The 12540-nt window shown below is 37.6% G+C and overlaps 1 protein-coding gene across 1 annotated transcript in view; it reads left to right on the top strand.

Moving 5' to 3' along the window:
- Positions 1-12540, top strand: part of MYO9A (myosin IXA) — a 272260-nt gene that overhangs the window by 83735 nt on the left and 175985 nt on the right. Inside the window, exon 9 of the mRNA XM_036734161.1 lies at positions 2363-2479. Coding sequence (XP_036590056.1) covers positions 2363-2479 — 117 coding nt within the window. The remainder of the gene's footprint in view (positions 1-2362; positions 2480-12540) is intronic.

Raw genomic sequence — 12540 nt, forward strand, 5'->3', positions numbered from 1 at the left:
TATTTTGCCCTGTGGCTCTAGAATATCAGGGCAGTTCTCCTTGATAATTTCTTGAAAGATGGCATCTAGGCTCTTTTTTTTTGATCATGGCTTTCAGGTACACCAGTAATTTTTAAATTCTCTCTCGTGGATCTATTTTCCAGGTCATTGGTTTTTCCAAGGAGATATTTCACATTGTCTTCCATTTTTTCATTCCTTTGGTTCTGTTTTATAATATCCTGATTTCTCATCAAGTCACTAGCTTCCACTTGCTCCAATCTAATTTTTAAAGTAGTATTTTCTTCAGTGGTCTTTTGGACCTCCTTTTCCATTTGGCTAATTCGGCCTTTCAAAGCATTCGTCTCCTCATTGGCTTTTTGGAGCTCTTTTGCCATTTGAGTTAGTCTGTTTTTTAAGGTGTTGTTTTCTTCAGTGTATTTTTCAGTATTTTTTTGGGTCTCCTTAAACAAGTCATTGACTTGTTTCTCATGGTTTTCTCGCATCCTTCTCATTTCTCTTCCCAATTTTTCCTCTACTTCTCTAACTTGCTTTTCCAAATCCTTTTTGAGTTCTTCTATGGCCTGGGGCCAGTTCATGTTTTTTCTTGGAGGCTTTTGGTGTAGGCTCTATGACTTTGTTGTCTTCTTTAGGCTGTATGTTTTGGTCTTCTTTGTCACCAAAGAAAGAATCCAAAGTCTGAGACTGAATCTGGGCGCGTTTTCGCTGCCTGGCCATATTCCCAACCAACTAGCTTGACCCTTGAGTTTTTCAGCGGGGTATGACTGCTTGTAGACTAACGAGTTCTATGTTCCACATTTGGGGGGGAGGTGCCAGCTCTGTCAGACCCGCAGTACTCCTTCCCCAAAAACCCCCAGCCCGGGCTGGGCTTAGATCTTCATCAGGCTGTTGCACTCCTGCTCTGATCCGCCACTTAATTCCTCCCACCAGGTGGACCTGGGGCCAGAAGCAGCAGCAACTGTATCTGCCCCACCTCCGCTGCCCCCGGGGCTGGAAGCCGAACTGGGCACTCGTTCCACTCCCGCAGCTTTTCCCACTAACCTTCTCCGCAGTCTTTGGTGTTTGTGGGTCGAGGGGTCTGGTAACTGCCGCAGCTCACATATTCAGGGAGCTAGGGGCCCCATCTGCCCGACTCCAAGTTTGGTTGTTCCACGCAGCTCAGGCTGGGCTCTGCTCCACTCCGTTCCCAGCTCCCAGCTCCCAGTTCCCAGCTCCCAGCTCCCAGCTCCATGCGGGATAGACCTCACCCAGAGACCATCCAGGCTGTCCTGGGCTGGAGCCCTGCTTCCCTCTGCTGTTTGTGGGTTCTGCCGTTCTAGAATTGGTTCAGAGCCATTTTTTATAGGTTTTTGAAGGGACTCGGTACGGAGCTTACTCTAGTCCCTGCTTACCAGCCGCCATCTTGGCTCCGCCCCTGATCATTTCTACATTTTGAGCTTATCTTAGTATATGGTATGAAATGTTGGTCTGTGCCTAGTTTCTGCCAAAGTGCTTTCCAGTTTTCCCAGTAAATTTTATCAGTCGGTAAGTACTTACTTCAAATACTTGGATCTTTGGCTTTATCAAACACTAGATTACTGTGGTCATTTATTCCTGTGTATTATGTACTATGAATCTAATGTACTCCACTGGGCTACCGCTCTGTTTCTTAGTACCAGAATGTTTTGATGATTAACATTTTGTAATATAATTTGAGATCTTGTAAGCTAGGCTGCCTTCCTTCACATTTCTTTTCATTGATTTATTCCCTTGTTATTCTGACCTTTTGCTCTTTTGGGTGAATTTTATTATTGTTCTTTTGTATCCTTTGTTAAAATAGTTCTTTGGTAGTTTGATTGGCAAGACACTGAACAAGGAAACTAACTTAGGTAAAATTGACATTTTTATCATATTGGATTGGCTTACCCATGAGCAATTAATGATTCTCCAGTTATTTACATCTGTGTTTATTTGTATGAAAAGCGTTTTCTAATTGTGTTCATAAAGTCCCTGGGTGTGTCTTGGCAAGTACCCTCCCTCTCCGCTTCTGACTTATTTTCTTCTACATTCAGCTGAAGCACTCTCTTCTATGTGATTCCTTTCCTGATTTGTACTATATCTTAGAGCCTTTCCTCCAAATTAACTTGCATTTATTTTGTATACTTGTATTGAGCAAATGTTATCTCTCTTGATAGAATGTAAGCCTCTTGATGGCAGGTACCTTCAGTGCCTGGGCTTTGTGCCCAACTGGCCCATAGTAAGGTGCTTTTGAAAATGCATGGTGATTGATTCATTGAAAAATAATATAAACATTGCCTGTTAAAATGTATAAAACATTTTTTTCTCAATTCCAATTTCCCTTCTAATTTTTTATTTTCTTTAATAGGCTGTGACTGTTAGGAACTCCATGGCGAAATCTTTATATAGTGCCCTTTTTGACTGGATAGTTTTTCGAATTAATCATGCACTTTTGAACACCAAGGATTTGGAAGAGAGTACCAAGGTAAACATTGGACTTACTTGTGTTTTCTTTTTTATGTGTGTGAAATTTCTTTTTTTTAGTAACATTTAATATTTATAATTAAAGAAATTATTTTCTACAGGACGAAAAACAGTTCAGCTACAATTCAGTTTATTCAATCATATTTGTATACACAGGGAGCACATTTACATTCATTTCTTTGGGACTATGATATAAAATTCCTTATTTTATATTTTTAAAATGTGAGTGAATAAAAATTAAGAAGTATCTATGATATTATTTCTGTTATTTGTCTAGTTAGGTGATTTATTTTGTATCCATACATCAATTCAGAAACATCCCTCATTTTTCTAAAATTCATGCAGTCATTCCAAAAAGATTTATTCTTATTTCTTTTCCTATAAACCCTTAGTGGAAATTTTGAGATAGGGTTACTCTAATAGGAGTCTTGTGTGAATTGTTTATCCCTTAATAGCTGTTCTATAAAGTTTTCTTCCTTTCAGTGCCTTTTTACTTTTCCCTTTCCTTTCCACTGTGTTTTCTAGTCCCTGATCTTGACCTGCTACCCTGACCCACTTTTCTCCCTGTGGTACCTCACACATACACGCTTATTTGTAGCATCAAGTGTCTAACTTTTTAGCTTTGATAATCACCGGCAGAAGTTTGGTCACGTGTCCAGCCCTTAGCACAGTGCCTGGCACATAAATGGTGCTTAATAAGTGCTTTTTGACTTGATTTGTTCACTGTATTACAATTAACCACATGTAACAACAATGTTGGTAATAGCTACTGTGGCTGTGTAAGACCAACAACAACAGCATACAAGAAGGGCTGTCAGCACAGGTTCTTTGATCTGCTTTTCTAAGGAAAGCAACTTTAAGGGGTTAACAATCTCAGTTTAATTAAACATACATATGTCATTCACTTAGTTCAGGGGGAAAATCAGCCCCCTGAACTTCAGGGCAAATACAGACAGAAATTACAAACAGACAGACCTTGTCTGATTCAAGTCACAATTCAGTTACCAGAGAAGCACCACCATCTGGGTTACAAAAAGCCAGGGGGCAGCTTCAACGGCTTACCCAGAGTCTTGTCACCCACATTCTTTCAATGAGTGTACCCCCAAAAGTGAAACACTAACCTTCCAGTACATATGCTGTGTTCAGGGTCCTGAGGGCTGGAGGCTTACCATTTTGGGTATGAGAAATCACTAACACCAGAGGGTGGGAAAGCTCCAAACACCAGCACCACATCAAACACAATTCATTGACTCTCAATTGTCTTAGTGCTAAGAAACATTCCAAGATAAAAAGATCCCACCTTACCTGCCCCATTCAAACAAAGGCCAGACTCATTAAAGGCACTCAAGAGAAGAACAGCAAAAAATCCTACTCTGATTACTATTATGCCATAATGTTGCCAGAATATCACCTGTTGAGTCCCATTACTTTACCCATTAAGCTACGGTCAGTCAATGAGCATTTTTCAAAACAAATTTTTATTGATATGTTTTGTTTTTGCATTGCCTAATTTTCCCCTTGTGTCATTCTTCCACTCCTCAGAGATTTTCCCTGTAATAATTTTTTTAAAAGAAAATAGGAAGAAAAGGATACCTCACCTCTCCAAAGGAGCTGAGTACAGTGTCTTTTCATAGTTCTTCTTTGGGGCCATTCATAGTTTTTGTAATAATCATTTCATTTGTATGATATTTGATCTTTTTTTTACATTGTTGTAGTCATTGTGTATTATTTTCTTAATTTTGCTTGCTTTACTTTCCTTTAGTTTAAACAACTCTATGATTCTATAGAAGTATGAATATTCATTATATCGATCATTTCTTACCTCACAGTAATATACCATTACATTCATATACCACAATTTGTTTAGTCGTAACTTAATCAATAGGCATCTACTTTGTTCCACTTTTTTAATTGCTACAAAAGTACTGCTATAAATATTTTGGTGTATATGGAGACTTCCTTTTTGTCATTGTTCTTCTGTTGTATATATGCTTAGCAGGTTGAATTTTTGGTCAAAAAGTATGGGCATTTTTGACAGCTTTATTTGTAGAATTCTAAATCCCTATCCAGAAAGGTTATACTAATTCACAGCTCCATTAACAGTGTGTTAATGTGTCTGTTATTTCCACATTGCCTTCAGCACTGAGTATTCCTTTTGTTATCTTTACCTATTATATGGATGTAAGGCAAAACATTGGTTTGTATGTCTAATTATGATTTGGAACATTTTTTCATGATTATTAATAGGTTTCAATTCTTTTTTTGAAAACAATTTATTCTTATGTTTGAACACCATGTGCATTGAGTAATAGCTTTTCATGTTATGTATTTTTGTTGTCTTTATATCTTAGATAACAAAGTTGTACATAAGCAACTGAATACAAAGATACTTTTATATTTAACTGATTCTCTTCTTTTCTCAGGTATATTACTTTTGTTCATGCAAAAGCTTTACAATTTTATGAAACCAAAATTATCTAATTATCTTTTGTAATTGCCTCTTTTCTCTTGCTTGGTTAAGAATCATTCTCCCACCCATAGATGTGGAAAGGATTTTATTTATTTCTCCTCCATTTTAAAAAATATTTATCAAACATTTAGTAAGTAGTTTTTGTGTGCCAGATAATGTGCTAAGCACTGAGGGTGTCAGAACAAAAATGAAATAGTCCTTGACCTTCAAGAGTTTAAATCCTAGTGGGGAAAACAACATATATGTATAATTTAATGTAAAACTTGCCAAATGGTATAAGATGTTTATGGAATGGAGGATAGTAGCTACCTGGGGGAATCAAAAAAAGGCTCTGTGTAGAAGATTACACTTGAGCTGAATCTTGAAGAAAACCAGAGCTTTTGAGAGTGAAGTGCATTACATTTGCATCTAGAAAATTGTTAGAATTCCACTTTGACATGTGATTTGCCATTATAATGCTTAAACTTTATGTGGGTATATTTCATATCCAGCAACTTCACTAAAGTTAATTGTTTCAACTATTTTTTAGTTGATTCTCTAGGGTTCTCTAAGTATACTGTCATATCGTCTGCAAAGAATGATAGTCTTGTTTCCTTGATGCCTATTCTTATTTCTTTTACTTATTTTATTGCTATAGCTAGCATTTCTAGTACAATATTGAATAATTGTGGTGATAATGGACATCCTTGCTTCTTAATGGGAAGATTTCTAGTTTATCCCTATTACTGATAATGCTTGTTCTTTACTTTATATAGATACTACTTATTTTAAGAAAGGCTGTATTTATTCCTGTGCTTTTCAGTATTTTTAATAGGAATAGCTGTTATATTTTGTCAGAAGCCTTTTCTGCATCTTTTAGTATAATGATATGATTTTGGTGGGTTTTGTTATTGATATGGTCAATTATGTACATCTTTTTTTAATATTGAAAGTCCTCCATTCCTGGTATACATCCCACCTGGTGATAGTGATCTTTATGATTTATTGCTGTAATTTCCTTGTTACTGCTTTATTCAAGATTTTTGCATTAATATTTATTAGGAAAGTTGATCTATATTTTTCTTTCCCTGTTTTTGCTCTCCCTAGTTTAGATATCAGAATGGTATTTGCATCATAGAAGGAATTGGGTAGGACTCCTTCTTTACCTATTTTTTTTTCAAATACTCTATATAGTATTGGAATTAGTTGTTCTTTCAACATTTCATAGATTTCGCTTGTAAATCCATCTGTTCCTTGTGATTTTTCTCCTTAGCTCATTCATAGCTTGTTTGGTTTCTTTTTCTAAGATAGGGTTATTTAAGTATTTTATTTCCTCTTCTGTTAACCAGGGCAATTTATGTTTTTGTAATTATTCGTGTTTCACTTCGATTGTCTGTTTTATTGGTATATAATTGAGCAAAATAACTCCTAATAATTGTTTTAATTTCATCTTCATTGGTGGTACACCAAAATTGACCCTTTTCAAAAGTTTTTGATCCTAGGAATTTGATTTTCTTCTTTCTTTTCTTAAATCGAATCAGCCAAATGTATTTGTTTTTGGGTTGTTGTTGTTTTTTTTTTTTTTTTTAATAAAACCAGCTCCTAGTTTTATTTATTAGTATAATGAGTTATTGTTGTTTTTAAACTTTCTGTTTTATTCATCTCTCCTTTGATTTTCATAGTTCCCATTTTGGTGTGTAACTGGGGATTTTTAACTTATTCTTTTTCTAGTTTTTTTAGTTGCATGTTCAGTTCATTGATCTGTTCTTTGTTTTATTGATGTATGCATTTAGAGAGAAATTTTCACTTAAATACTCCTTTGATTTCACCCACAGATTTTGGTATACTATCTCACTGTTGTTATTCTCTTCAATGAAATTATTGTTTCTATAATTTGTTCTTTGGCATACTCATTTTTTAATTTCCGATTAACTTTTCAATCATGCTTCTAACTCCACACATTCAACACCATCAACCAGAGGTGTTTGTAAAGTCAAGAAACAGTGAAGTAGACCTTTGAATTAACTGACCTCTCTCTCCCTGATCCCCTTCCCCCAAATAGGTTGATTGATCTGAGATCCAGCTATGAACTAAAAAGGCAAGGAAGATATAAAAATATTTAGAATTTTTGTGGAGTATTCCTAAGACCCCAAGGAATTTCTTTACTGAATACTTATAATCTCCTTGCCAGAAGCTTTTAATTTCTAGACTATTGCAATAGCCTTCTGGTTGACATTCCTTTCTTAAGTTTCTCCTCTACTTCATCTCCTCATTCTGCTGCCAAAGCAGTCTTCCTTAGGTCCAAGTCTGACCATGTCACCTTTTCCTTCTCCTTAATATTCCATAAACCCCACTGGTTCCCTGTTACATATAGGCTCAAATGTAAAATCATCTGCCTTTTAAAGCCCTTCATAACTGGCTCCTTCTTATGTCTACCTGATTCCTAAATTTAATTCCTTTATACTTACTCGACAGTCCAGCAGCATTGACCTTCTCGCTTTTCCTCTTAGAAGATACTGCATCTCCTGATTTTTATTTTCATTGACTTTCCTCCATGCTTCAAATGTTCTCCCTCCTCCTCATTACCTCTAGGCTTTCCCAGCTTCCTTAATACATATTTCATACCTTCTTCATAAGGCTTTTTCTGGGTCCACCACTACTACCAGCACTGGTCCCTTTTCTCCGAGATTATCTCCAGTTTGCCTTGTATGTAGTTATTTTTATGTTGTCTCACTCATTAGAATGTGTGCTCCTTGAGGGTAAGGTCTGTTTTTACCTTTCTGTATCTCCGTAGCACCTAGCACAGCACCTGGTATATAGTAAGCTTTTAGGAAATGCTTGATAATTTGCATCTGTTTGAAAATGGTGGAAGCAAGTAAAAGATAATTAAGAGTATGCTGTAACATACACAGTTCTGATAGGAAAAACCACTAACTTTTCCAAATTCTCTGGGATGAAAACTTGTGGCAGCAAAAAAAGAAAGGTCGCTTCTTCATGTGACCATATGTGAAAGAAGAGATAGTGGGAGAAGACATCCAAGTGATACGAGATTAGGAAGAAAGAGCTCTTGACAAATGGCCACAGCTTTTTCATTTGAGTATGATCATGATCCTTGACCAAGAGGGTGGGGCAAGAGGGTGCCTTGAGAGGCTTGAGGAGGGATGTAAAGCTCTGAAATAGCCCCATCTATTGAGTGAGAATATGATTCCATTGAGGAGGTATGAAAGAATTGCCTTGTTGCACTTAGGGCCTAGTTCAGAATATTTAACACATATATGTAGTGGACACATTCAGCACCAAGAGCCAGCATGGCTTAAGCAAAAACAGGTTGTACAAGAATAACTCAGTTTCTGTTTGGTTAGGGCTAATAGACTATCAGTATAGGAAAACATTTGACTGAGTCTCTTGCATTCTTGCGAAAAAAATTGGAGAGATGTGGGCTGGATGGTAGTACAAACCGATTGATAATTACTATAGCATAGTGACAGCTCCTAGATTTAGAAAAATATTGACAAAATAGGTAATCAGGCCAGATCTTATAAGATCAAATTTAAATATGGGTAAATTTTAAGGCTTACATTCAGACTGAAAAAATTAACTGTGCAACATGCAGGAAGTGTGTCAATCCATAATGAGGTCCAGCAATTTCAGTTAATTGCAAGCTTTTTCAGCAGTCAGTGTTGTGATAAGGTAGCCAAAAAACTAATACCATCTTGGGCTGCATTGAGAAAGAAGAAGTGGGCTCCTGTACTAAGAAATGAATCATCCATTTGTGTTGTGCCCTCATCAGACTGCATATGGAATATTGTGCTGTTTTCTAGGCCCCCATTTTAGGAATGCCTTTGATAAGCTGAAGATCATACTGAGGAAATCACGAGTAACCTGAAGAACAGAAGACCTAGTGGGAACAAGTTACCTACCTTCTATCACATGAAAAGAAGTAATGGACTTCCTTTTCATTCCAGTGAACAGGATGAGGAGCAGTGGGTAGAAGTTACAAAGAGGCAAATTTAGGCTTAATGTAAGGAAGAAACTACTTCTTAACAATTAGAGCTTTCTAAAAGTGGAATAGGCTGCCTCATGAAGTAGTAGGTTTTTCCTTACTTTAAACCAAGGGTTGTTTTTTTTTAAGTACGATGTACAGATTTGAGTTGTACTGTTTGGTCTTGGAAGTTCCTTCTTTTGTTTGTTTCATGGAAACCCTAACCCCTCTATGTAAAGTAATGATGTCTCTTGGAAAGGGCACTAAAATTGAATTCTAAATACTTGAGTTCGAGTCTACTGCCTGGTATTTAGTACCTGTATGACAGTGGATAAGTCACTTAATTTTTTCTTATTCCTCAGTTTATCATGTGTAAAAAGGGGATGTTAATTTTTACATTTTCTATTTCTCAGGATTGTTCAAGAGAAACACTTTGTAGGTCATAAAATGCTAGATAAATGTGAAGTACTTTTAGAATGTTTTTGACAAATAATTTGCATTTACCTCATGGTCCATCACGAGAGTAGAGATTTAAATGTTCTGCTAATCTCTGTATGGTTCTTGACCCTTTGTTTAGTTGATTCAAACAGTGGTAATGAGGTTAGGATCACAATTTCAGTATAAATTAATAAATTAATTAGCTCTGATTGTGTCCTAGTCTATACTCTTATCTTGGTTAATGTTAAATGTTTCAACAACATCAATAACCTTTCACAAGACCAGAAGGTATGTAGGTGAATCAGGAAGGCTAAAATGTCTTATTTAAAGTGGGTAATTACTGTTTGTATTATGAAGGATAGCACTTTGCTATTTAGTAGCTTTTTATTAGTTGCAACTTCAGATCCTTTACGCTTTCCCTCATACCATTGATGCCTTTCAACTCACTCCGTTATATTTTCTTCCAAACTCATCTCTCTTCAAAACTTCCATATTACTGTTGAAAGCATCTTTCATTCTGAGAGCCAAGATGTCAGAGTGAAAGGAAATCACTTTTAACTCTCCTGTATTCACCTACAGCCAACCATAAAATAGCCCCCCCCCCACCCACCCACCCACCCCCCCCCACCCCCCACCCCCCCGCAAATGAATCCTGGAACAGCAGAACTAGCAAAAAGACAGTACAAAACAATCTTCTGGCTGAAGAAACTTGGGAGGTCAGCAGAAAAAGTCTGTCTCATTTGGGTAAAAGGGAAGAGCAAACCAGCAGGAGGTCCTGAGCCCCAGTGTGATGGAACAGGCAAACACCAACACCTAGATCCCAGAAGTACTTAAGCAGATGGGCAGAAATCAGTGCCAGGACTCCCATGGTAACCCAGCATAAGCAGGTGAACAGGTAGCTGCCAGCATGGGGACCCACCCCATGCTTCAATGTAGCCCCAGGCAGACATTAATGAAAGGACCCCCTTCCCAATTCCCCCATGGGCCTCAGCACTTGCCAGACACCAGAAATGCTGGGATCCTGGCTCAGCAGCAGATTTGCTGCTAAATCCCAAGGGCCTTCAGCAGTGTCACCTACCCCTCACCCTACCCCCTCATTGCTGCACCAGGCATGGGCCTCAGGGCAATACCAGATCAGCACCAGGGTGAACAGTGCCTTTTCCACCCTAGGAGCAGAGCTCAAACTTAAGTGTAAGGAAAAAGGCTGGAAAAGATGAGCAAAAAAGAACAAAAAAAGAATCTGACCATAGAAAGTTAATATGGTGACAGGGGAGATCAAGACACAACCTCAGAAGAGGACAACAGTGTCAAAACATCTGTGGGCAAAAACCCCAAAGAAAAATGGGAATTGTTCTCAAGCCTAGAAAGAACTCATGGAGGAGCTCAAAAAGGAGCTTAAAAATCAAACAAGATAGGGAAAAGAAAAATTGAGAAAAGAAATGAAGGTGATGGAAGAGAATTATGAAAAAAGAGCAGCTTGGAAAAAGAAAACTCCTTAAAAAGTATAGTTGGCCAGATGGAAAAGGAGGTACAAAAGCTGAGGAAAATGATTCCTTAAAAATTAAAATTGCATGAATGGAAGCTAATGAGGGTAAATGAGACATCAAGTATTAAACAAAATCAAAAGAATAAAAAAATAGAAGAAAATGTAAAATACATCATTGGAGAAACAACTGACCTGGAAAATAGATCCAGGAGAGACAATATAAGAATCACTGGACTACCTGAAAGCCATAATCAAAAGGAGGACCTGGATAGCATCTTTCAAGAAATTATCAAGCAAAAACTGTTCTGATATCCTGGAACCAGAGGGTAAAATAGGCATTGAAAGAATCCAGCAATCACCTAACCAAAATGAAAACTCCAAGGAACATTATAGCCAAATTTAAAAACTATCACGTCAAGGAAAAATACTGTAAACAGCCAGAAAGAAACAGTTTAAATATTGGGGAGCCACAATCAGGATTACACAGGACAATGGGTACCTTCGCTTTTTCTCTTCTCATTTTCTTTAACCCTTAAATTTTCGCTTTTGATCTCATCATTCTACTGAAACTGCTTTCTCCAAAGTTATCAGTGACATCTTTAACTTCTCAGTTCTCATTCTTCTTGATCTCTTTGCAGCCTTTGACACTCATTATTACTCCCCCACCCTTGATACTCTCTTTTTTCTAGGTTTTCAAGACACCACTCTCTCCTGATTCTCCCACTTATCAGACTACATGGTCTCCTTTGCTCAATGTTCTTCCAGATCATGCCCTCTAACTCTAGATTTCCCACCACACTCTATCCCTGGCCCTTGTCTCTTCTCCCTCTATACTGCTTGGGGTTTAATTGCCATCTCTATGCTGATAATTCTCAAATCTACCTATCCTGCTGTGTGACTCCAACTGCCCTTCAGAAATCTTGAACTGTGTGTTCAGTAGACATGTTTTAAACTTAGCATGTCCACAGCAGAACTCTTTATCTTTCCCCCTAAACTCTCCCCTGCTCCTATTTTTCCTGTTGCTATAGAGGACAGTACCATCCTCCCATCCGTCTGGCTTATAACCTTGATTCTTCATTATCTCTCACCCCTACATCCAATCTGTCCATTTTACCTTTGTAATAGCTCTCCAATATGTCCCTATCTTTCCTCTGATGCTGCCACCACTCTGATACAGGCCTCTTGCCAGAAGTATTGTAACAGTACCCTAATTGTCCCACTGCTTCATCTTTTCCCTCACGTAATCCATCTTATAGACTACTGCTGCTGTAATTTTCCTTAATCACATTTCTGACCTAGTCATTCCCCTACTCAGTCAACTCCAGGGTCTTCCTATTGCATCTTGGATAAAATATAAACTCCTCTCTTTTACTTATAAACCTGGTTTCCTAAGCTTATAGCTTTATTGGACATTCTCCCCCTTCTTACTCTGTGTTCTAGCCAAACTGACTTTCTTACTCTTCCTCACACATGTGATGTCATCTCCCATCTCTTTGCCTTTACAGTGTCTGTCCCCCATACTTGGAATGAATTCCTTTCTTACCTCTGTTTCAAAGTCCCTGCCCACCCACCCCCCCCCCTTTTTAAATATAACTCGGGCATCATTTTCTTTATCTAAAGCTTTTTTCCTGATCTCCATAATTGCTAGTGTCCTCTCTCCCAAATTACTTTGTATATGGGGGAAGTATATATGTATATATTAACTTT

The sequence above is a fragment of the Trichosurus vulpecula genome, chromosome 8 (assembly GCF_011100635.1).
Source record: "Trichosurus vulpecula isolate mTriVul1 chromosome 8, mTriVul1.pri, whole genome shotgun sequence".
In the NCBI taxonomy this organism is placed as follows: Eukaryota; Metazoa; Chordata; class Mammalia; order Diprotodontia; family Phalangeridae; genus Trichosurus; species Trichosurus vulpecula.